Source organism: Astatotilapia calliptera, chromosome 12, assembly GCF_964374335.1.
Source record: "Astatotilapia calliptera chromosome 12, fAstCal68.1, whole genome shotgun sequence".
Lineage (NCBI taxonomy): Eukaryota > Metazoa > Chordata > Actinopteri > Cichliformes > Cichlidae > Astatotilapia > Astatotilapia calliptera.
Window position 1 is genome coordinate 14,023,147 of NC_137433.1, and position 24,377 is coordinate 14,047,523.

Genomic DNA, 24,377 nt, shown 5'->3' on the forward strand with positions numbered 1-24,377 from the left:
TTATATGGATATAAACGAGCCTGGCTGCTGTTCTGGAGTGCAGCAGGAAGAGTTCTCACTGGTAGTAAATTTGCTTTATGGTAATTTTCTGCCTCTGGCTTCTGTGGTAAAGAGCTGTGGTGGGCGCATATTAAAGCAGGCCTTGAGATGTCAGGACGGAGGTGATGAGACACACCCCCTTTCAGGTTGTCGTTCTTCCTTCCGTCACTGACCCAGCAGCTCGGGGGCCAGACCCCTGCTAGTATTTGTAAATAAGCCCTACTTGCCTGTCTCCGCTCACCTCTCACGCCTAATGAGGGGGCGAGCAGGGAGACTGCTGCATCAGTGCAGGTAGGTCTGCTTTCATTAGCATTTAAATAAGGCCGGGAGGTGCATTGCTGGCACGCATATTTTTTTCATGTGGTATAATTTAACATTGCATTCAGATTCTTGTTGGATTGTGAATTCTGTGGTTCTGGTGGGTTGATTAAATTTGAACAAAGGAGTAGAGCAGTAACCATGACACTGGGAGCCTGCTCTGGCATCTATCAGATGTGACGGGGTTTCCTGTAATACCAAAAATGAATCAATGTCTGCTTGAAGTCAGATCCTCCTGCACTTTAATGCTAACCAGGAGACGGACAGACATAAGCCAGCAAAGCAGATTTTTTGAACCAATCCTTCATTTTATGGAAACCAAGTGAGGATCAATGTAAAGAAAAAAAAAAGTGTCAGTCTCGTTTTTTTCTGGGCACAAATTTGACACCTTCTCCTTTGATTTCTTCACCGGAGTTTATTGAATAATACAATTGTGTTCACAGTAACAACCCACTTGGAACAAACCATTATGATGAATTTGCAAAGTAAGGTACAGGCGGGGTTTTTTTTCCTTTCTTTTCTTTTTCATAACAAGAGTCCCCATTCAAGAGAACACAATGTTCCACTCATGCCTACTCTCGTTATGACTTGAGCGGCAGATTAATAAAAGAAAAATGTGGAAAGCTGCAAACACCAACACACTCGTAATAACCATCTCAATACAGGATGCTGAATGTAATGTCTGCCATGTGTTTTAGAGTGTTAAGCTTGAGGGTAAGAAGAATGCCTGATGAGGTCATCTCAGTGATCTCAGATCAGATTTTATTCAACTGAATATTGTTTAATAGACGGACACTGAACACTACTTTCTCTGTGGAAAATGATCAAAATTCCCCACATGTGTATTTTTTCTTTAAAACTCCTAAAAGCAGATTTGGCATCTCAAACACATGAAACCAATGCAGTGGCACAAAAATCTCTGAAACTGTCAACTTAGCAAACGGGAGTGTCTCATGATTGTTAATTCCCCTCTTTTTCAAATAAAATTTGTCCATGTATGGATATTATATAATAACCAGGTAAATATTACCCATCTTGGCATTATAAAAATGTGAATTACATCAGAACCCAACATTTACGTTGACTGGCCGTAGCACCAAACCAAAGCGGATGTTTTGTGTAAAGGGACTGAAGCAACAATTAAAATCTGAGTTTTGCTCACTTTACAAGCGGCGTCACACTGTGGAATAATTTATAATGTTATTGTCGCTGCTACATTGCGGCCATGGTGATATTTTGCCTCAATAAAAATACAAAGCATTTATAATAATAACAGCAATATCAAAACACCTTACATTCAGGTACTGTAGGTTACACTAAAACAAGCTTTTTGCATATAAATGTGTGACTCGGGTCCTGTACAGTATCTCAAAATATAAAAGCTTCTTTTCACATTTCACAACAAGTGGATGTGGGCCATGCAACAGATTGCTTATTATCTACATAAAAAATATCAAGTCAGATCATGCTTTAAAGTCCCTCCACCCCTCCCCACCCACCTCCTCCTTTTTGTCAAGTATCATAATCTTCCTGCGGCGCTCTTGTCGGTGGCACTCGGAGAATCAAAAAGATTAAAGTGGCAGAATTCCCTCTTGCTCTTTACAGCCAGGAGGAAATGTACTAAAAGGCTGGAAGAGGTGGCACCACGCAGCCAATTTTTTCTCCGTGACAATCAAGAGAGTGGGTTAGCTGATTTTCACTTGTGTTGGTACAGGATGCTGCCCTTCCACTCCCCACCCCTAACCCGCCTTGATGCATTAAAGGCTCCCAGTCCACATGTGAACTCTAGGGACTCATAATAACACTGGTGACGTCCTCCTTTTCTCTGCGCTGGAAGGTAGCGTGAGCCTGCTCCAGGTCCTCTATCACCACCAACAGCCGAGCAGCGATGCCCTGACATGGCTTCATTTGCTGAACAGTGCATCCAGCACCATCTGTGACAGAGAAACGTGTAGATAAAAGGATGTTGTTTCTGTAGAATTACTTCCTGGAAATGTCATACCCACATAGAATATAAGGGGATAATAATAATGATAATACAACAATTAAAGCACTTGTACATGTAACTTGATAGAAAAGTTAAAGTTTAGTGTCACCTGGGTGAACGTCCACATTCGTCTTCTTTTCTTTATTGCACGCTGTCTCATCATCATCCGGCATCTCCAGATATTTGTTCCTGCAGTATCAGAATCATATCACATGATCACACAGTGAAAGTTAAACACTTGACTCATACTAATGTCAAGAAGCAGCACAGCAGTGCTTTACTGTATAGCAACATAGACCTCTAGTGTTCAGGAAAAGAAATGCATACAGGCCGAGGACATGCTCGGGCACCAACCTGAGTTTGTCTTTGCCCTGCAGAAGCTGCTTGTATATCGTCTGAGTCTCCACGTCTGGATCCAGCGGGTCACTCCAGTCACCAAGTGTCACAGCTGAGTGGGTTCTACTGCAGCCTGCAACTGAGACACAGCTTTTTTTATTCATCTCTGGCACTTTACAGTCTGAACTTCACCCCACTAAATGTAAAATATCATTTTAATAGATGTTTCTACTAGTTTGTAAATAGTCAATGGAACAGCCTTAGTAACAATCAAACCTGTAGTGTTGGTGCTGAAAAGAATGTAAAATGTTTAATCCCACGTGCAAGGCGGTGAGTAAATAAAATTGATTTGGAGAGCGCATCAAAAACAGCCAGTCAAACCTTAGTAAAGTAGCAAAGGGGAGTTTGCAAGTTTCCTACAAATATTCTGGTGTCTTGGACATAAATCAGTACATCTGGAAGTAATAACAGCAGGATTACCAGCTCGGTCGGCCTGCAGGCAGCAGGTCCACTTGCCACTGCGATGAACCCCCGGGTGAAAAGAGGGCAGCATGCGCTCATTGTAGATGCTGACTTTCCTGATCGCAGACAGCCACTGGTTCAGCTCATTTACATTCTGTTTGGGAAAATTGAAATACGGTGAACCATGAAGTTTAATGTCGAACTGAAAAAAGAAAAATCTGCATTTTGAAGGCAATCAGCTGAAAAACCTACAGGGATAAAGCACATCATTGCGACAGAAAACAATATAGATATTTAGTGACTTTTTTCTAGGAGATTAATAAAACTTGTTAAAAATTCAAATCTGTGACTATAGAAAACTGTCAGGGTTTTGTGTTTAAAAAACTTTAAAAAAAACTCATGCACTGTCTAGGCAACTGGGTGGTGTACAAACGCACCTTGCACTGGATGTACGTGGTGTGCAGCTGTCCGTCGTTGTCCTGGGTGATGACCTGCATTACATTCTGCTGCTGAAAAGCATTTTCATCCACCCTCTCCACGGCGCACACACACTGAATAGGAATTGAAGAGCGCACCTGCAAACCACAGCCCCAATTAGAACAGGTATGCACATGATGGCAATGATGTATCATGCCTTGCCTCAGGCATACTACACAAAGGACTCAGTGAAATAAAGGTGACATCTGATCACTGAGCAAATTAATGAAGAGGTTTCTCATCCTGAAAAGCTACGAGGAACGGTACGGCGCAAGGAGGAAGTGAGGATGAGATCATCATGGCAGCAAAGGCTACTTTAAAGTGTAAATCAGCCACTTCCAATGGGAGCTCATCTCACTGAGACTGGAGTGCTCCAACATGGAGAAAAGGGGCCAGGACATTGTCTCCAGTGTGATTTGCGATGTTCGTATGAATATCCATAGCTTTCAATTAACCCTCGGCTTTATTCCAGTCACACAAAGCAGAGACTGACTCAAAGAGAGGCATTTAGTGACGAGGATGTTCTGCTCCCATCAACCGTCTCCCTCTCTCTGACAGTCTCTGGTTAGAAAATGAGAGGAAATCATTATCACGGGTTAGGCACTACATAATATCAGTAATGATGTTCTCACGAGAAGATCAACACAAATACATGAAAGCAAAGAAGCAGATGACTAAAATGTTTTCTCTTTGTGCAACACGTGGTGATGAATGCCCTTCATTGGGCACAAATGGGCATATTGTACACGTATTTTTATCATTACTTTGATTGTTTTTGATTATTTGATCCATCAGTCGTAGCAAAACATGATTAAAAAGCAACACTTGACACAGTGGCTGGTTGCCAAAATGAGCAGTAACGTAAATACTCATATGTATTTCACACATGATATGCAGTATGTTGGTAGATTATAAAATTTTGCTGGCACAATACCCACCTGCCAGTCGGGAGTCTTGGCATAAGACAGCGTCTCACTCGTCAACCAGAAGTACCGTTTCTTAAATGCAAAGCGGGATAACAGTTGGGGTCCTTCTGCTTTGTGTTTGTGGAGAAACCCCTCTTTGACTGTGACTGAAGCCATGAACACAGCCCTCTGAGGCACTTCAGACGCTGCGCAGAGAAAGCAGAAGACGGACATAAAGGGAAAACTGTATGTAATCTGTAGCTAATTGCATATTCACCCGGATAGACACAAGGTGGTGCTGTGTCAATAAACTATATAGATTCATTGCTTTAAACTGCACTCTGTTACAGATGGCTCCTCAGTCTTGTTCCATCACGCCATGAGGGATAGAGCTTCAAAGAGGAATAACAAGCATCTGCTTCTGTCCAACAAATTCACCTCAAGGGCATTAAATGTCAAACTGGCCTTTAGGAGAAAAAAGTGGGTGTGATGTGAAGACGGAGGTTGAAACACGATATGTCAGAGGGGAAAGATGTTTCACAACAACAGCCTCACTGACATATGACATTAAGGCAACAGCCAGGACAACAACAGCCCATGTGGCAGCTTCTCACTTCAGCTCCCTGCCAGCTCATTAACCATGTCATCTCTTTTCCAGACTTCCAACTAGTTATGAATATTTCACTGCAAGGCTACAGTATTGTTTCACCTATATCAGCTGGGAGCTACTACACTGGCAGGTGGCCTGTGGCTGATTAGCTCAACAGCATGGCCTCTGGACTTGGCTTTTGATTACACGTTGTAGTGATGTGTTTGGTGGTTACAGTCTTACCAGTGTCATGATCTATGTCAATTAACTTGTCCAGGAAGTCCTTGACAGAAGCCACACTGCGAAGGATGATGGGATGAAGAGGTGCCATCCACTGTTCTTTTCCGTGGCCCAGCTGAAGTCCCAAGTTCCCAACACTTTGTAGTGCCTGGCAACCACAGAGGCACGATATCAACTACAAACTCACATCTTCACCATATCAAATCTCCAGAAAATGACAGAAGTGAGGGAGTGACTGCATATCTAAAAGTCGAAGATCAAAAGGGTCCCTGGGGCCAAGCATGCTGCGAGGCCCTTTGTCCAGCCCACACCTGGCCTAGGGTGAGGAGGAAGTCCCCCTCTACATCCTCTCTGATGCTTGGCTTTGAACCACAGACTGGTTGCAGCACACAGAGGTAAAAATAGCCCGTTCCCCGTCTCTGTAGAGGGCCCATGGCAACAGTTCTTCAGCACCATGGACAGCAACCACAGAAGCCACACGTGGGAGTGGAATGAGGTTTTACTGTTCTTCTAACATCTGGATCTAAGATCCCTGCTTTTAATGATATCAAGAAATATCGACTCAAATTCCAGTTATAACCTGCTAACATGCTCATCTGATCTATTTATGGTTAAAACGGAGCATAATGTGAGAGGGATGTTTTATGGCCATACTCTGTATAGTTGGTGAAAAAAACTTCTTTGAGATTTGCTGTCTGAGTAGAGTAGTTATGAATTTTAAACGGGTTCCTAACAACAGGTGATCTAGTGGCATTACTGCAGATTATTAGCACCTTTCAAATAATTAACATTTTTATTAGTGTCTAAAAAATGAATACAGCGTTAGTTCTGTGAGAACAGACTCAAACAATCCCAGCAGATCAGCTAATCTAAATTCTAGCTCACATCAGCTCAGCTGTTTCCCTTTCCGTACATCCTACCGGCAAATCTCATACTCTTTTCAAAATTCTTCAGTCTACCAATTCCTTCATTTGAAGCTAAAGATGCTACTTCCATGTCATCCTGTCCTCACTGATCCCTGCTCTGTTCCCTAAGGGCATCTTGCTGCTGCCCTCACTGTCTTTAGACTTTCCATGTGAACGTATGAAAGGATGGTGAGGTCTCAGACCACAGCAGAGACATATAAATATAAATGACTGGAGATGGAATATCAATCTTATTTTGCTGATTATGGCAGAACTTAAAATAAGGCACACGCAGACCTACAGTGTTACATAATTACCAAACAAAGTGAGAAAAGCAAGGAGTGCCTCAGTGCTCTCTCTCTGTTGACGTTACACAAACACCGTGTGTTTGTGTTACATCGTATTCCTGCTCCATGTTTTATTTGTTTTACATCCACAACATTAAAATCCATCTCCTCACACAGATGGCCTGTTGCATCACGCTCAAGGCTTCCAACACTTTACTGTTTATTTTGTGTTTTGTTTTGAGGAGTGCATAAGTCTGAACATGGATAAATGATTCACAGCAGAGTCTATGTGCATGTCTGTGTTCTGAATCATACCTTGGCTAGTAGTAACAGTGTTCTGCTTGTACGCGTGTCAGCATGCTGGTCTCTCAGCTGAAACAGCTTAGGTGTGAGGATTGCAGGAGCAAAAAAACGCAGGAAAAAGAATCCACTGATGGCCAGGTACTTCACATCCTGTAAAAATGAAGACGAGTCACTGAACGGTGACAGGCTGCCTCGGGATAAGCTGCGGGTGAAAGTAACCACAAATACACTGACACGCTTTCCTCTCTGTGTGTTTTGCTTCACACTAACCTCATTCTCAGGCTCGGTAAATTGCTCCTCCACTCTCTTGTGCAGCTGTTTGAAGGCCACTCTCATTACAGGAGGACACTGATCGACTGAGCTCACGATTGATTCGATGATGCTGGTCAAATAGCTCTGCAGCATCTCCACGCTGCTGTCCCGCACCTCTGCCTCTGACACTGCACCCTTGAATGAAATCCTTCTTCAGAGACAAAGAAAGATGCTGTAAACAAATGAATCCCTGAGATCTGCAGCGTAAACGCAATGCAAACAGGAGCTATCCAAGACAGGCTTTTATCTGTTCTGTAACACAGTTTATAAAAGGACTGATAACATTTCTGTTCTTCATTACCTCGTTACATATGAGACCATGTTACTACAGAGGAATCCAAACAATGACTGCCGTATTGACAATATCTAAACACATAAACTGAGATAATTTAAGGGGACGAGATAAGATAGTAGGTTAGAGCTACTGCATACATGGAGAACGTTAGATCCTGGATCTCCCCCCATGTCAGAGATAGATATCTCAGGGGGCTCATGGCAGTTGCCAAGCAACAGCCATTCCCATTTTACTTTTTTTTCATTTCCTCACATTCATGTCTTTCTCTCAGGGGTGAAGTGTAAAGGAAGTGGGCAGTCTCCTGTGGCAGCTTTTCCATTTTAACACATAATTTGCGAATAGCACGCCTGAGCGTACAACCCACAAATCCCCTCTTGTCAATTGTAGCAGTCCTACTCTATTACCAGGTCCGAGTATGACTATAGAATTGTGATCCAACAAGATGTTTTAGGTCCGATTTACCTTGTGCGGTTCAGGTCGATCTTACATGGGTCAAGTTCAATGTACTTTTTCTCATCAAAGATGCGGTTGATGATGGGCTTCAACACCTCATGCAGATACAGCATGCCAACAGCCTGATAGCAAAACAATATCATATGTTGAAGACATCTGTTAAGGTCACTGTTATTCGTTTTGCTTTTCTTGATCTGTTCCCCTGCGTCTTTTGTGTGTCCCTCCCTGTCTGCTTCCTCAGTTTATCTGTTTGTTTTCCATGTCCCTCTTTCCGTTTATGGTTGTTTTGTTTTGAAGGTTATTTTCTCATGTGGTGTTGTTCCCTGGTATGTGTTTAGCTTGTGGTTGCGGTCAAACAGACAACAAATTCCCTCCGTTGATGACACTTTCCCTTGATAGGAAACATCCAGAGGGTCAAGGAAAAACGCTAAGAAGAATTCACAAAAAGGAAAACAGGATTGTTGTCCACAGGGAATCTAACTTGCATAAGACTAGTTAAAAATGTGACAAGGTGACAATTTTATATTAACGGTGTATATATCCTTGTGAAAAATATCACTTGATTACCAAGAACAGCTTTCCAGCACACAGTGAAGTGTTTGTATCAAGAAATGCCACTCATCTCGTCCTGCTGTAGAATTAACCCTTTAATAGGGCTTTTTAGCACCTCTCATGTTAGATGAATTAATAAGACTAAATGCTAAGACCAAAAATGGGGACATACGCAATGCAAGCCTTCACTTCAATTAGTTAAATGCATATAAAAAACCTTATTTATAGAGCAATTTTCTAAAATTAGGTTTCAAAGCACTTCATACAATGAGTATCAGTGAAGTGATCGCATGTATGAAAAATTTAAACCGAGTAGCACATGATGTGTCAGTATGCTGATCATTTTCTTTGAATTGAGGGGCAGCATTATGTCTTTTCATTTCATAAGAGATGGTAAATGTGCATCCTTTTCTAAAGGTGGTAATAAGGGAAGCACTGAAGCAGCTTTCCTTAACATTTAAAGAATTTAACGACCTCCTATTATGACTCTAGACACTTCTGGGTCACTTCACTCAGTTGGGAAACTTCCTAAGCAAAATTGGCTCAGTCAGCTTGTCAAGCTAACCACCTCCTGTCCTGCATCTCTCCTTGCCTCTGTCTGTTTCTTGTCCTCTTTTGGATCATCTGTGTTTTTTTACTCCTTTTTGTAGCAATCTTGAAAATTGACACACTTTCTGTTGCACTTAATTTGGATTGATCCTGCCCTATATAGCAGCCTGTTATGTCGACATACTCATTGATACATTAAAGTTACCTTTGCATTTGTCATGCTACACATGCTACACATGCCTTTTTGTTCTTACACTTGACAGCTTGCCTTGTTTTATCTAAATCTGCATAATTCAGAGAGTAAATATCAGGCACATCATGCTTTCCCTCAGAGCAGGGACCAAAAAACTGCAGGAACTATAATAATAATAATTTTTTTTAAAACTTAGCTCACCTTCATGAACTGTTCCATGGCTTTGGAGGCAAGTGAGTTTGATCGAAATAAGGTGTTAGGATCAGCTATAAGAGCAGAAGGAAAAAAATAGTATTAGCAAAATATCTTACATATGAGCAAAATTAGTGGGCATAAAAAGATTTTCCTTAATCTGAATCAAGTGAAACAAAGCAACAGTTTTCAATTAAAGAATTAAAAAAGGGTAAGAAGCTCAACATCCACCACAACAATTTATTGCTCTTTTCCTGTCATCTATCTATTGTTGTACCTAAAAACACCTTTTATATGATGTATGACAGTGGGAATGGTGGGAAGGATCTTATTACTGCATCCAATCAATTTAATAAAGCATCACATAGACCCTCATCAGGCTCTTAATTATACTTGATGAAAAAGAAAAATTTAAGATTGAAACACTGCTTCCTTAGAGTGGAAGCTTTTCATATAGCCTGTGGAGCATTTGTTTGCTCCACCCTCATTTCACCTTTTTCTCTGGGCTCATTTATACATTTCTTAAGTATCTATGCTTTCTATTTAGTCTGGCACAAGTCTATCAATCAAGAACAAATAGTCCAGAGTCACAAGTGAGGGCAGACCGACCTTGCCTCAATGTCATGTTAGTCATGCGGTGACACTAAAATATCCATAGTAACGGGACTGGGTTGCCAGGTAAATTATTTGGATGTAAGGAGAAGGGTGGGTTTTTCACTGCTGCCCAGCAGGTGTACTGTACGTTTTTGTGCCGTGTGCCTAACTTTAATGTCTGGGTGCTCACACAATGCATTCCTGATCAAGCAGTTACCATTTGGATCATGTGGAGTTGCTATGGAAACTTAGGCACTATGCTTATTAGCAGAAACTACACCAACAGAAACCAAAGACCAGAGCTCAGTGTGAATTATCATGGGGATATGGTGCGGAGGCAAAAACATGACTAATCCAGACCAGAGAACAGCCAAGGGAAGACTGTTGGGTGAGTAAATAATTGGCACTGGGGTAGTAAATATAGTGTTGGGAGGCTTTTACTGCCCACACACATACCATAGCTGCAGTGTTCAGAGACCTTAATGTCAATGCAGCAGCAGCAGCCCTCAGAGGGTCTCTGGAGAGTGGAGCAATAACAGCAAACTGGCACGTCCCAAAGTCTGACTAATATAAATACTGACTAACAGAGATAAACTTAGATCCTACACTGTATATTCAAAGTGCAGCCACAGTTATTACATGTAATTAAGAGCACAAATACACATAAATTCTGAGCAAATTTAGACACTTGCAAGATGGAGGACATGAAATCAAAACCTTTAAAAACGGTTTAAAGTTTGCACTTTTTCGCTTCGTCTTACTGGTGTGGTTGACCTCCCGGGTGTTAAGGTAGTCCAGGAAGGGCACCACCAGTCCTTGTCCCAGGTAGATTTTCACCAAAGTCATTGCCACGTCCTGTCTGCTCTCAACTGTGGTGACCTCCTCCAGCATAGTCAGAGCGCTGCTATCCTCCACCTGTTCAGAAGAAGAGAACTCGGGTCACGGGTCAAGAATTTTGGCGCAACTGGGAAGCCGGACAGATGAAGCAGATGAGGTCTAACTGCAGATGGAAGAAGTAATGCATACAGCAGTCCCTTGACATGGCGAGTGACTGAGTGGTCAACAAATTAATATCAGCATTGAAGAGGAGCTGTCATGCTGACCTCTGTAGGGGAGATTACCGACTCAACCAGAAGGTCGATGAGAGGCTGATAGTACATGGATGGCAAGATCTGATCCTCCACCAGACGCACCTTGAGACGGAGTGCTCCCAGCTTGCCACTAAAAACAAAGGAAAGTATCACAGCACAGATTTTCAGCTAACACAATAATAGTCTGACGATAGTCTTTGTTAGACATTTGCATAAACTCTTTTTTTGTTTTTGTTTTTGTTAAAGGAGTCAGCGGTTGATTGGAAAATGCAGTTTAGATAAGAAATAAAGCTTAGAGTACACTCGTAAAAACAACCGCTAAATCATCCTGCCCCTGGCAAGGACATTTTCTAAACACATGGCTCACCGTGTTTGGGGGAAAATGACGCACCGCTTGGTCACAGTCCTCTCTAAATCAACAGTGGACTAGAGTGCAAAAACTCCTTACAAGAGTGAGTCATTTCCTAATGAACCTGAGAAATTCCCTTTACTTTACAGTTCACTCAGCCCTCCGCTCGCTCTAAAATTATCTCGGGGTGCAGATGCCATCAACGCACTGGCTATACATCTGTGATTGTGCTTTTAAGTGCTCGAAAGAGAGCCGGGAGGAAAATAAAAGCTTCTCTTGGGAACATTTAAGAAAAGATGTGATGATTGCTACGACAATTTTAGTCTTGATGGTTTCCGAAAGGAAATGCCTCTCTCTAAAGATGCATAGTTACCACATTGTACAAAGAAGCACACCCATAATCCTCACCCAGCATCAACCTCATTGTTTCCCAAGGGCAGTAAACGAAACCAGCCCTCTAACTGAGGTGTCTTGTGCAAACAAGCAAAAGGGATTTCCACCTGTGGAAAAGACACAGAAAGCAAGCACACAATATCAACAAGAAGAGGTAAAAGCCTTTATTTTATAGCAAGGAACACTGTACTCAATTATAAAACCTTTTGTAAGCTACTCATGACCTGAATTTTAATACATATGAAAAATGATTAGAATTATGGGAACCTCACCTTTCCCAGAAAGTCATTCTTGCCCACCATGTCCCAGTCCCAGACCTGTACAGTAACAGTCCCCTCCTCACGCAGCTCCTCTGGATCCAGCTCCAGCTCTAACGTCTCACCCCAGTGAGGAAAACGGGTCTTCTTGATTATCTAAAAATCCAGCATTAAGAAATTGAAAGAAATCAAAAGATCAGCCTAATCTTTAACATTTAACCTTTAAATGACAAACAGTAAGGCAACCATCAATCAGACTTCAGTGCAACCAACATAACCCACTCATGCATGCAGACAGAGCTCACCGAGGTCTCTGCACTATGGTTGTTGAAAATAACTCTTGTGAAGGGATCAGAGGTTCCAGAAATGTCTCTTGGAGCCAAGTCTCTGCGGGTATCACCACACCAAAGGACAAGAGAAATCATTAATCCGCCAAAATGCTCCGCTAACTCTTATTATCTGTTCTGCAAGTTAAATTAGTGTGCTTTAGCGAGGAAAGAAAGCTGAATCTCTACTTCTTACTCAACCTTTTTCTTTCAAACTCAATTCACACTCATCAGAGCACATTTGAATAACACAGTGTCAAGTCCTGATTGACAAGCTCATTGGTGCCCCGCCTGAGAAGGAAAGATTGTAGCCTGGGACACACAGATGGGGCAGTGAGCGGTGTGACAGTGGCGGTGTGACTCAGAAGGGAGTGTGGAGGCCTGCGGGGTGATGGTGATAAGAGTTCAGCTCAAAAAACACTGATATACTGCCAGAGCTCAACTACAAGGAGCTCAGCTACACAAACGTGACCACGTTTGAAGTGATAATACGGTGGCTCTATCACAAACTCACATGGCAGATTCTGAAATGTTCGAGCCACTATTGTCCGTGGCCGTTTTTAAGTGAAATCGCCTTCCTGGCATTTTCTCGGCAGCGCAGCATTTCATTTTACCTGGCTTCAATGACTTGACACCGCAGACTGATCTTCTCCGTATCTTTAAGCAGCTCCAGACCCAGATGGATCTCTCCTTGAACTTCTTCATCAGGGTCAACCTTTGTGAGATTTAGCCAGCAGTCTAGCCCTGGCCGTAAAGCACAAAAAGAGATTAATCTCTAAACCATTAAACACTGAGAGGAGCTGAGAGATTAGAACTTTGAGAGTCATATTGAAAATAAATAATATTAATTTTCCAATTAGCTGTAAAATATCCATTGATGAACTGACAAATAATTCCTGGACTAATGTACTTTGAATATTATGAGTATTTTTCAGGATCGAACTAACAGTTTGAAGACCTTATTTTTAACTTTAGGAAGATACAGTTGTTTATTTTTGTTCTTTCTGACAACTAACTGGTCATTATTCTGTTTGATTAAGTACACAAATAAAACTAATTAGTGCAAAAACATCTACAGTTTGTACAACTGCAAGGCAGGAACAGTAAAAAATAAAAAATAAAAAATAAATACCACACAGTCGATGATTGCCTGGACAACATGCACACTGTGTGATGCTGTTAAGATTCTACTTTTGTCTTTCAGAAAATGAAAGAAAAGGTACAATATCAAGGCCGGGCTGTGAGAGAAATCCTGTGAGGGAGTAAAATGACTCAGTACCACAATGCGGCAGTGAATCACATGACTGAGGCCGATGCCAGGTGGCCTTCGGAGGAGAATCATCAATATGCAGCAAACATACCCTTTTAAACTCTTCAAGTAATCTAATAACGCTACGACACAAAGACACACGATTTGTCAGCCCCATATGTCTGGCTGAAAGTGCGTTCATTCCAAAACTGACCTACCTACTTTTAATCCGGGAATGTTTCTTAAACCTGTGCGCCACTTTTCAGTGAATACTCAGGTAATTTTCATTAGAAGCAATTCTCAGTTTCAGAAATTTGTGTCTCCATTTTCTGATTTTCCATTAAATCCCAGTTTTAAATTATTAGCAAACACAGCATTCTCTGCTTTATCTAGTTTTTACATATTGTCCCAAATTTCTGGAAGCCCTGTAAATATTGTGAGTGATGTGCATAAATGAATTTAAAGGTTTGAGAGAAGCTAAGAAACATTCCCACCCTTAAAAAAAAAAGAAAAAAAAAAAGCATGTCTCCTCAATCACTTGGACTTTTGAATCCATCACAGGATTCTTTGTGTGTTTAACCTCTGAGCTCTGGCCATGCAGTCATCCAGTTATAGACTACTGCTGAATGTTTAGCCATGCCTTTAGCTTGAGCTCCAATGGCTTCTTTGGTCAGCGTAATCTTTCCAATAACATCATCGTGCCTGTAGAAAGGGATACAAAAGAGAGAGAGAGACTTTGAGACAGAAGCTACTGAAAATCAGATCAAAGTTTTTGAGTTTTTGAGTGAAATGATTAGCGCTGGCCATCATGTGAAGAGGAGAAAAAAAAACAACCTTTAATCACTCAATCTGGGCGACCATCTGCCTGATGATGTTTGTTTATTCAAAGCTTAGAGTTCTTTCCCAAAACATTAAAAAGCTTTGCATGAGTTTCCACACAAATATATCAACTCATGGCAAGTTAAGCAAACACAGAGGACTACAAATACATGACCAGGGTCCAGCAGTTAAGAGTAAATATGGAATAGTTTTGAAAGTGCTTTAGTTGCGGGATTACCCAATTGTGTCCTCATCCATAACGTGAAAAGAGAGCGAATGAAACCCCATTGGGAGATGCAACGTGTATTCTTCACCCCAGAAAGGATTAAGGTTCTTCCACACTGTGGCCGTCCTGAAAAGAGAAGTTTACCATGCTTACTATCAGCAGCCCTGGAGCAGACACATATCACATTAACGTGCGCAAAAACAGAAATGTGCAAGATTCTTTCTTTGTTTCCATTTATATAAATGTTAATTTTGTGATATGCACTAAATATAAATATTAAAATGGGAGAATCGTCCTCTCCTCAAACTATTCTTTTTTTTTTTTTTTTGCCTGTCCCGTTTGGGTCTTTTGCCATCAGAATTGTTGTCTAAAGGCAAAGAAAGATGCCCAACGGATTTACTTTACCAAATTGACCATCCCAGCCTTGCCATAATGGTCCATTTGATTCACCTTTTATTGTTTATTTTATTTTCACTTGCTGAATACGGGACAGACTTGACTGGGGGAAAGAAGGGGAGAAAGAAAGAGGGAAAGAGAAACAGCTGAGAAGAGGGACAGGGATAAAGGGCAAAAAACAAAAACCAACAGAATGGGCAGAAAAAAAAAGAAAAAAAAGAAAAAGAAAATGCATATATCGATCACCTGGATCACCTGCTGAGAAAGAAAAAAGAAAGCAAGCAGAAGAGAACAAGAGTAATAGAATAAACAACATCACAATGATATATGGGAATATGACAGTAAATACTAAATGTTAAACATTATTGTGCAGCACATAAGATCAACAGAACACAGTGTGCTTTGAGGTAGGAGCCAAAAAGGGTGTAGTTTGTGGGTGTGATCACCCGTGTGTACACCTGTGAGCATGGACGCGCTTGTTTTTTTTAAAAGGTTCCTTCATGTAATGATCTGCTAGAGGGTGTGGGGGGGCCACAGCCCCGTCCTCCAGGGCATGAAGCAGGTATGGAGGAGATCAAGACTTCAGACATCCAGAGGCCCCCAGAACACAAGAGACCAAGGAAGACCAACAGAGGGGCAGCTGCGCCACTGTCCCGGAAAGAGCTGAGGAGAGTCCCAGATGAGGGCTCACTCAGCAGCCGCGGAGCAGAAGCCAGGGGGAGTTGCAGTGACGCGCCCGTGAGCTCCGCCGGCAGCCAGCTGTGCCTGAGTGACCGAGCCCCAGGCCGAGAGGCCGGGGGCACCCCACCTCCGAAGTGGCCCGAGCGAGCCCCAGGCTCCAGGCCCCGATAAGCGGCCGCCAAGGAGTGAGCCGGTGTGTACCTGGACGCCCATCCCCAGACACAAAGAACCACCAGCGCACCGATGTCTGAGGGAGTCCGCCACTGGCAGGGGAAGTGGTGGTGGGGGGAGATAGGCCTCCAAACCTTGGAGGGCCTGAGATGTCCCCAGAGAGGTGGCGTCTGATACCCAACCTGACATATAGACACAGACATACAGGCACACACAGATACAAACATCCATTCCCACCCTCATGCTCTCATATGCACTTACTCCACACTCAACCAACGTGGAGACAGACATAAAGAGACGTTGTACACACGATCACACTCCCCAAGCATACTCTACGAACCGGGTCTAGGTACCTTTGCCCCTGGAGGGGGGAACTGCACCCAGACCCAGGTGGTGTTACCCTTTTCCCTGCGGTGGGGAGAGGCAGACCGCCCCGACTCCGCAGCAGCAGGGAGGCCCAACACTCCAGACCGCAGTCGGACGGTCAACTCCTCCTCCTCAAACTATTCTCAACTTAGTGATGTACAGTTATTGTTAAAGTGTCAGGTGTGATAAAAAAAAAAAAAGGTTAGAAAATCCAGCTGTTTCAAAATGATAGCAAGCTATAAGATTCTTGGATTTTTGAAAAGGTCATCTAAGGATTCTGTTGAAGCCAAAACAAACACTTAAAATGGTCAGATCTGTGCAGCAGCCACAGTTTGACTCTGACCTGAGGCCCTTTGCTGCTCGTCTTCCTGCTTTCCTGTCCACTCTGCAATCCAATAAAGGCAAAAAAAAAAGCCTTAAAAATCCTGCTTGTTTTTTTTTAATGGTCAGATTCATAATTTTGTGTGTTTATTCTTATCACTAGTTATGTTTTTGAATCCTGATTTTTGTAATTTTGCAATTAGGCAAGATTTTGCAGGATGTGCTTTGAAATGAATGTCCTTTGATCTACTTGTTTTTTAAAGGCATTTCTGGGGAAAAGTTTGATATTTTTTAATAAAAACAAGCAAATTGCTAGCTTTTTGAGAAATACTTTTGAATCAAAACCATTCATACATCATCCTGCCAAAATGGCCTAACCCTTCATTATTACCACCAACTTTTCTCTAGTGTACCAAAATCTAGCAGCTGCATCATTTATGAACATTACACTCAGAGGACTCAGTTGGCCAGTAACACTACAAGTGGAACATAATTAGTGTGAGCATCTTCAGTGAATCATTGTGCTGTTTTTTCCCTCACCACCCCAGATGGAACAATACCCACTAAATTTCACCCCGTGTTCTTGTGAAAGTCCACAGCAAAGCAGTTTCTCTAAAGAAATTTGCTTTGCAAAGCAAACAATCCTGCAGTTTACTACAGCTGCTTTCTAAAACTACCATCTTCTGTCTGAACAGCTTGGAGGTTGAAATCATGTGCATGTCTTCACCCAATCTGAAACCACCTCTGAAATGGTGTATTCTGCTCTGAGCTCCCAGCATTCACCTGGCTTACACCGGGTGCTCACTGCAATAATTGATGCACCCTCTCCATGGTTACCTGTGGGTGTTTTAAAGGCCAGACCAGTATCAGGTTCTCTGTGATGGAAGGACCACGCTGTGGGTACCACAGCACTGATCACACGCACTCCACCCTGGTTTACATGTGCACAGTAGCGGGAGCACAGCCAGAAACTAATGTAAATATATGAAGTGTGATGACTCAGATCGCAGCATATAGATAAGAACATCATCCAGCTGCAGGTCTGGATAAAACACAGTTAATTTACGTTTATCGTGCACATCTTAATAAAATTAAGAGAGAACTCACCTGGCCACAACTTCATTGTCAACTTTTACAATGCAGTATGGATCACTGGTTCCGGAGCTTAACGTGACAAAGAAAAAAATTACAGAATGAGACAAAGCATGGCCAGTTTACCTGGGGGTAAGCTTAATTTAATCTTCCCTCGTCTTTAATTATACTCAGGTCAATTTGACTATCTCTACTCTAATTCAATTAGCTAATTTACAGGAAAGAGCGCACCAGAAATGGCTATATGACATTTTTTTTCTTATTTGACAAATAGCTAAGAAACAATGCAGAGGCTGTGTATATTTTAGTAGATAAGACCTGAGCACAGAAGCATGCCATTCAGAAATTACTTACACGTCTTTGGCCGGGAGGTTTCTGCCCTCGACAATTCGAAAATAAAGAGATGTGTTTTTGGCCATGTTAATCGTATGAACCACTAATCCAGTTTCTCCTGTGCTCCCATACGCGCTGTTATAAACAGTGCTCTTCCCCTCCGCAAGAGAGTTTTCTTCGTTTCATGACACCTTCAGCTCGTGACGGCGCACTGCCCACCAAGCAGCGCGCGACACAGGCGCGCCTCGCGTCCAGCCAGCTGAGGTTAAACGTCACGGGTCACGGCGTGTGCACCCCAGCTGGGTATTTGAGCTCTTATTTTACATTAGGTATTCAATATGAATAAACGTAATTGAAAGAATTGCATTTAAAAAATAATCTTCATATGGGACATAGCGTATAGTCTTTAACTGACATCATTGTATTTATGTACTCAGTCATGTTAATTTGTCATGGTCTGAAATGTAATATCATATCTGATAAGTAGCCTATAAGAAGCGTCTCTTTTTTTATACAAAGCGCCACCTAGCGTGCATATTTAACTATTTCATGCGCAATTATAGACAGGCATCTCGAAAGTCGCCAATAGGGGTCCTAGTTAGCTTGGTTAGAAGTCTTAACAGCTCAAAACTGGTCTGTTTCGTTTTCTTAAAGTGACTTAGTAAGTTTAGCACGCTTTTGTGCACACACGAAGCTCATTAGATACAAAATAGCCTCCTGTATATAAGTTATATTATTTACTTCTAGAAAAAATGTAAATATAGAAGCGTAATTTGTCCATGTTGTTACTGTTAGCTAACTGAGTCCGTGCTGCTCTCATCTTTCCAGATGAAGAGATGGACGGTTATCCCGGTGTCACTGGGGGGGATTCTACACAACAACAAGAAAGACATTACTACCTGTTATCTGAACTGCAAACACTGGTCAAAGGCTTGCCGAGGTATCGTTACTTCCTCCACCGGCTTTAGAATATTGCTGTGATATGAAGGGGCACCTTTTTTAAAGCTGTGTAACTGATCTCTAGATGATTTATTTCTTGTTTTGCTTTTTCCTCCGTGGTTAGCTCCTTTCAGCAGCGCCTGTCTTACAACACGCTGAGTGACCTTGCTCTAGCCCTTATAGACGGGACGGTATATGAGATTGTCCAGGGCCTGCTGGATATACAGCATCTGACAGAGAAGAATCTCTACAATCAGAGACAGAAGCTGCACTGTGAACACCAAGGTTTGTGGACTGCTGAACAGGAAACGCACAGGACACGTCCCCTGTTCCAGCTTAGCTGGTTTTCATCTTGTCTGATGATGTTTGACAACTTTTCAACCACATTCCACAGAAAACGACTCCTGCGTAGTCCAGAGATGTTATCATAAAATACCATATACCTATAAAATGCAACACTGTTGTAAAAAGGACACATAACTAATGCTGTAGCAAATTAATCTATTTATACTACAGGCCTCTATACTATGAAGCAGGATTTTCTCTTATTCTGGTTACTTAAGTGTTTTTTTGTGTTGGTTGCAAACATCTTTTCAACATTGTTATTCTATAAACATTAATGTGTCCTAAAATAGAGCACCAATTTGTACTTAGAGAGCTTATATCAAATTTATGCAGACTAAGCCTAAATTCTCTTTTTATATTTATTCTTTTCTCTTAGACCATGTCTTTTAAATATTAATTTAATGAAGAACTTAATTATAATCCATCAGAGTTGTTACATTGATAATTCTGTTAACTCACACAGTGTGCATTTTTGCCTGCTTTCTTTCTTGGCTAAAATAGACTAAACATCTATAATATGACTGCTCTTTTCCAGCTCTTTTTCAGTTTACTCCTATAATCCTATATTACTTTACAGTGCATTTCCCCATACTGCTGTGTTGCTTTCAGTCTGAATTGTGTGTTTAACCTGGTCATAGTTTTACAATTAGTCATTCTGTCGCCAGTACACTTATCAATTCGTGTGATCAGTCAGATGGCACCAACTTTCATGTTAATGCACAGAGCAAATAATGCATTAGTGAGTTGATAACAACATTCACGACTGATTATCTTGATTGCCAGTGTTAGGGTAAGAGCAGCCAGAGAACAGAAAGATACCCTGGGTATGTTGAACTCACTTCATAGTACAGAAAAACTATGACAGAAGTTAAAAATGACAAAACATTTAAAACCAATATTAGTATTTGTGGGATTATTACCCTTAATTTTAGAAAATATATGTATATAAAAAATTTATATATTAAACATAAAGTCAAAGATAAAGAGGGGTTCGAACTCAGATTAGAGCCACTACTCCTTCAGATTGAAAAGAGCCAGTTAATGTGGTTCGGCCTCCTGGGTGAGGTGTTCCTGGCATGTCCTACTGGGAGGAGGCCCCATGCAGACCCAGGACATTCTGGAGTCTCAGCTGGCAAGGGAACACTTTGGTGTTCCTTTGGAAAAGCTGTAGGAGGTGGCCAGGGAGAGGGAGGTCTGGGCTTCGCTGCTTAGGCTGTTGCCTCCTATCGATGGATGGATGGATATTTTTATACACATACCACTTGATAAATTCAAACACACTATTAATGAGGTATTCCACCAAACATTAAACACATGCAAGACAGCACCTCTGTAAACTCACAAACTGTGGGTTTGTGGGTTCACAAAAAACTCACTAAGCATACAAACTAGCATAAATATAGTGATGGTTTGATGAAGTCCTGTGTGGAATCTTTCAGTTGCTTCACCAAAGGGCAAATGACACTAAGCCCTGTTCAAAAGCTCAAGTGCTGACATCTGCTGGTCATTCAATGTACAGCAGCCCTGCTGTGATAATACATGTGGGCTACATAACAGTCGATATATAAATGTAATGATGTATCAATGCAAAATACCTACATGAGGTCCTGTGTGTGCGTATGTATGTGTAGAGAGAGAGAGAATACCTCTAACTAACCATGCTCTCTGAGATTAATGTAAGATGTATGTTATTATTGGGAGATATGATATCGCCTTTTTCCCTAATGTGCTTACAATCTCCTTGCAAGTTTGTGATGATCCTCAGAATCACCCCAGATCCAGTTCACGCAAAAAAAAAATTAAAAAAATTCCTGCGTCTTTTCAACAGCTTGAATCACATAATGAGACACTCGCGTCACATCAGAGAAATGGGCCCTCGTTTATCTTTGGTCATGTGATATTCTGAAGAGTGGTACAGGCCTTGACATGGGCTTCATTTGGACACACCTCCTTAGTCGACACAGGCCTCCAGGCTTCAGTTTCAGACATACCAGCCCTACAGAAATGAGAAAAGGTTGAGAAAAAATGATCCTATAAGTGTTGTATTTGTAATAGGGCTGCCATGATTAGTCGACTAGTAACGATTACGTCGACTATTAAAATCGTCGACAACTAATTTAATAGTCGACTTGTCGTTTGAAGCTTTGTAAGATCCCAAACGACGCAGGAATAAGTAGAAGTATTTAAGAGTGTAATAACGGACTGAAGCAGAAGATGGCAGCATTGCATGTACAAGGATGCCAGCTGCCGTTAAACCTCGAAGAAGAAGAAGCTGTGTCCCAGAATTTGTAGCGCGGCCCTGCTCAGTTGTCAACAATGGCGGCAGCTAGTTAGTTTTTATGTTACTCATATTATTTTTTCTGGGTCACAAAATAAACGTTTATGTATTTTCAGGCGAGAATGTTACCAAATATCTGCTCAGTTTATCAAGACACCACATATTTTCAAAAGTGCTCCGACGTGGGTAACAGACGTCTCACCAGCTCGATAGCAAGCCGGGGTTCAAGGCTCACTAGAGCCTGTGAGAACACCGGACTCCCGGCAAATCGTTTTCAAACCCACTGCTGTCTTTCGCTACTCAGGTTAAACATGTAATATAAGTCACTTAGATAACTTAAAAATGTTACTGTTTGGTATTTTTAGTATTTTATTTATTCCTGAGTAAATCGGTTTGGCTGAGATTAAATTTATAGTTTTTACACAGCTGAATAAACGTCAAGCAGACAACTGATTATCAGAAGTGTGAGATGCGCGAGAATATACTCCAGTGTCCTGTTATATTTTAGATAGCAATGAGCAACGGCTGAGTTTATTAAACTCCACCGAAACAATCTGCAAATGTCATTAAAATTTAATAAACTATCATCTTGTCTTTATTTTTAGTTAGCACATATCTTAAACACTTAAAGCTGTAAGCTAATGATAGTTATATAAGAGCAGATGCATGCTGGTGCAATAAGATGTAGGTTTTACGTCCAATAGATGCATGGTCTGATTAGTCGACTAATCGCAAAAATAATCGGCGACTAGTCGACTATCAAAATAATCGTTTGTGGCAGCCCTAATTTGTAAAGAACTCTTGCTACAGATGTCCAACACTGAGTGAATGACACGCACCAAACCATGGCCATAGGCGAGGCTTATGTTACTTATGAAAACACAAAGCATCTATCAGGTGAAAATATGTAGGCTAGTTCATACAAATTGGAATAATTTATTTCCATGAGGTCGACTGCACTTGTGATGCAGCTCAATTTTAGGTCTGTTTTAAGGGATCAGCAGGTCGTCATCTGAAGATAATGACGTGGATTTGGCATGAACTGTTCATGTCAACCCTTGCCTCATACGTCTTTCCTCATGTTGTACATTTTCCATTGTTATACCTCTGACCTGTCTTCCCCATGTGATGTTGTAATGTATGAATGGTCGGAAGGGTAAGATGGCGCTGGCAAAGGTCGGCAGCCTTAACCCAACAAATTTTCCACTCGTGGGACTAATAAAGGTTATCTTATCTTATCTTATCTTATCTTATCTTATGACCTATGCTGCTATTACACAATGACAAAACTGCAGACAGTGACTTCAGGAACATAGAGAGGGAAATATATAAAGAGTTGTCACCTGTTCACAGGAACACCATTTAAACCGGAACGCCCGCCATTCCTGTTGTCTGGTATTTGTTGATTAACATCACTAACTTCCCCTGAAATTCACCGGTGCGGCAGGTATTACAGTTGCTTCTTGGGAAAGGAAACCTTAATCTGTTGATTAACTGGTTCTCTTTTGTGTTCAGCACTCAAACAAGACCTTGCACGAAAACACAAAGATGCCCTGCAGTCATGTAAGTCTCACAACCTTGTGCTGCTCAAGGCAAACCAACAAGCCGAGCTAGAGGTAAGCACTGAAATTCTAACATCTCTGCTTACTGAATGGTATTGCTCTATGCTTTTAGTTTACAGCTTTGTGTTGTTGTATCAGGCTCTGGACGTTCGTGTGCGAGAGGAACAAAAAATGATGGATAAGAAGATCGTAGCAGAAATGGATCAAAAAGTGATAGACCAGCAAAACACGCTCGAGAAAGCAGGAGTCCCTGGGTTTTACATCACTACTAATCCTCAGGTTAGTTAGCTAATGACTAAAATGTATACTGAGCCCTCAAATACAGGTGGAGCTGTACTTTGTGACAGAGCAGAAGGCTGACACTAGCTGCTCTTCAAACTCTGTGTGTTTCAGGAGCTGACAATGCAGATGAACCTACTTGAATTGATGCTTAAGCTTCAACAGAAGGAGTCTCAATCTGGACTTCTATGAGGAGGATGATAGAGCAACCTATTTGTGCCAAACAAAACTGAGAAAAATTGGTCACAATCCAGTAACCGTGATCTGCCCCTGGGGTCGGCGAACATACAACACTCCTGTCTTCTAAGAAGTGGCAATTTCAGACGCATGCTCCGAGTGCTCTAATCATCAGTGTCATGTGGAAAAAAGCTGCTTTCGAAGTATTGAAGTGAGACGTTGCAAGACACAGTGAAGCGGTAGCAGGCTGTCATAGCTTAAATATCACAGCCTGTAAGAAATTAAGAAGGTGTTTTGTTATTAATCATTTAAACGGGTTTACCAGCCCTGACATGGGGACACGAGAGCCCCCCGAGACGCATTAATTCAACACTTGAAGTCAAAGGAGAAGTTTTGCTGATTTATGCGGACAGAGAAGTAACTCTGAGCAACAACGTATTGCTTTCTGTCAAGAAAATTAGTTATTTGATGTTTCTTTATGATATTTATTTAAAATGCGTAAATAGAAACACGCTTTGAAGTGTTGTCAGTTTGACTGTTCTGTTTTTTTAAGCAACTTTATTTGAGCATTACTGTAATAGTTCCTACACTGTCATGTGTTTTTGTGGCTGTTCTGTTTGTTTCAATTATTTTGTATTATTGGAGAAATATATTCATGGTTATTATAACTGAATACATGAATAACGTAATCCATGAATAAATAAAAGTGCAGCCTAGCAGAATTAATGATTGCCTTAAG

The 24,377-nt window shown here is 41.5% G+C and overlaps 2 protein-coding genes across 8 annotated transcripts; one reads left to right on the top strand and one right to left on the bottom strand.

The window, feature by feature from the left end:
* Positions 1-752: 752 nt before the first annotated feature.
* On the bottom strand, positions 753-18,215 carry rasal1a (RAS protein activator like 1a (GAP1 like)). Of its 6 annotated transcripts, none has more exons than XM_026187168.2 (21): positions 18,080-18,215; positions 17,741-17,797; positions 14,711-14,824; positions 14,294-14,355; positions 13,019-13,148; positions 12,384-12,465; positions 12,094-12,234; positions 11,837-11,928; positions 11,092-11,209; positions 10,750-10,903; positions 9,404-9,468; positions 7,918-8,030; positions 7,119-7,311; positions 6,861-6,998; positions 5,357-5,501; positions 4,558-4,730; positions 3,580-3,717; positions 3,161-3,296; positions 2,699-2,819; positions 2,454-2,533; positions 753-2,291 (listed from the first exon to the last, which is right to left on the bottom strand). In XM_026187168.2, the coding sequence occupies exons 1-21, from the start codon at positions 18,142-18,144 to the stop codon at positions 2,143-2,145; spliced, it is 2,466 nt and encodes an 821-aa protein (XP_026042953.2). In that variant the 5' UTR covers positions 18,145-18,215; the 3' UTR covers positions 753-2,142. The 6 variants fall into 6 exon arrangements, with proteins under 6 accessions (XP_026042953.2, XP_026042952.2, XP_026042950.2 ...); XM_026187167.2 differs by having other exon boundaries at positions 11,110-11,209; positions 14,234-14,355; XM_026187165.2 differs by having other exon boundaries at positions 7,119-7,308; positions 14,234-14,355.
* Positions 18,194-24,364, top strand: dgcr6 (DiGeorge syndrome critical region gene 6). Of its 2 annotated transcripts, none has more exons than XM_080309020.1 (6): positions 18,194-18,361; positions 18,887-18,998; positions 19,122-19,282; positions 23,136-23,236; positions 23,321-23,461; positions 23,576-24,364. In XM_080309020.1, the coding sequence occupies exons 2-6, from the start codon at positions 18,895-18,897 to the stop codon at positions 23,651-23,653; spliced, it is 585 nt and encodes a 194-aa protein (XP_080165146.1). In that variant the 5' UTR covers positions 18,194-18,361; positions 18,887-18,894; the 3' UTR covers positions 23,654-24,364. The 2 variants fall into 2 exon arrangements, with proteins under 2 accessions (XP_080165146.1, XP_026042955.1); XM_026187170.2 differs by lacking the exon at positions 18,194-18,361 and adding an exon at positions 18,579-18,719.
* The last annotated feature ends 13 nt before the right edge of the window (positions 24,365-24,377 follow it).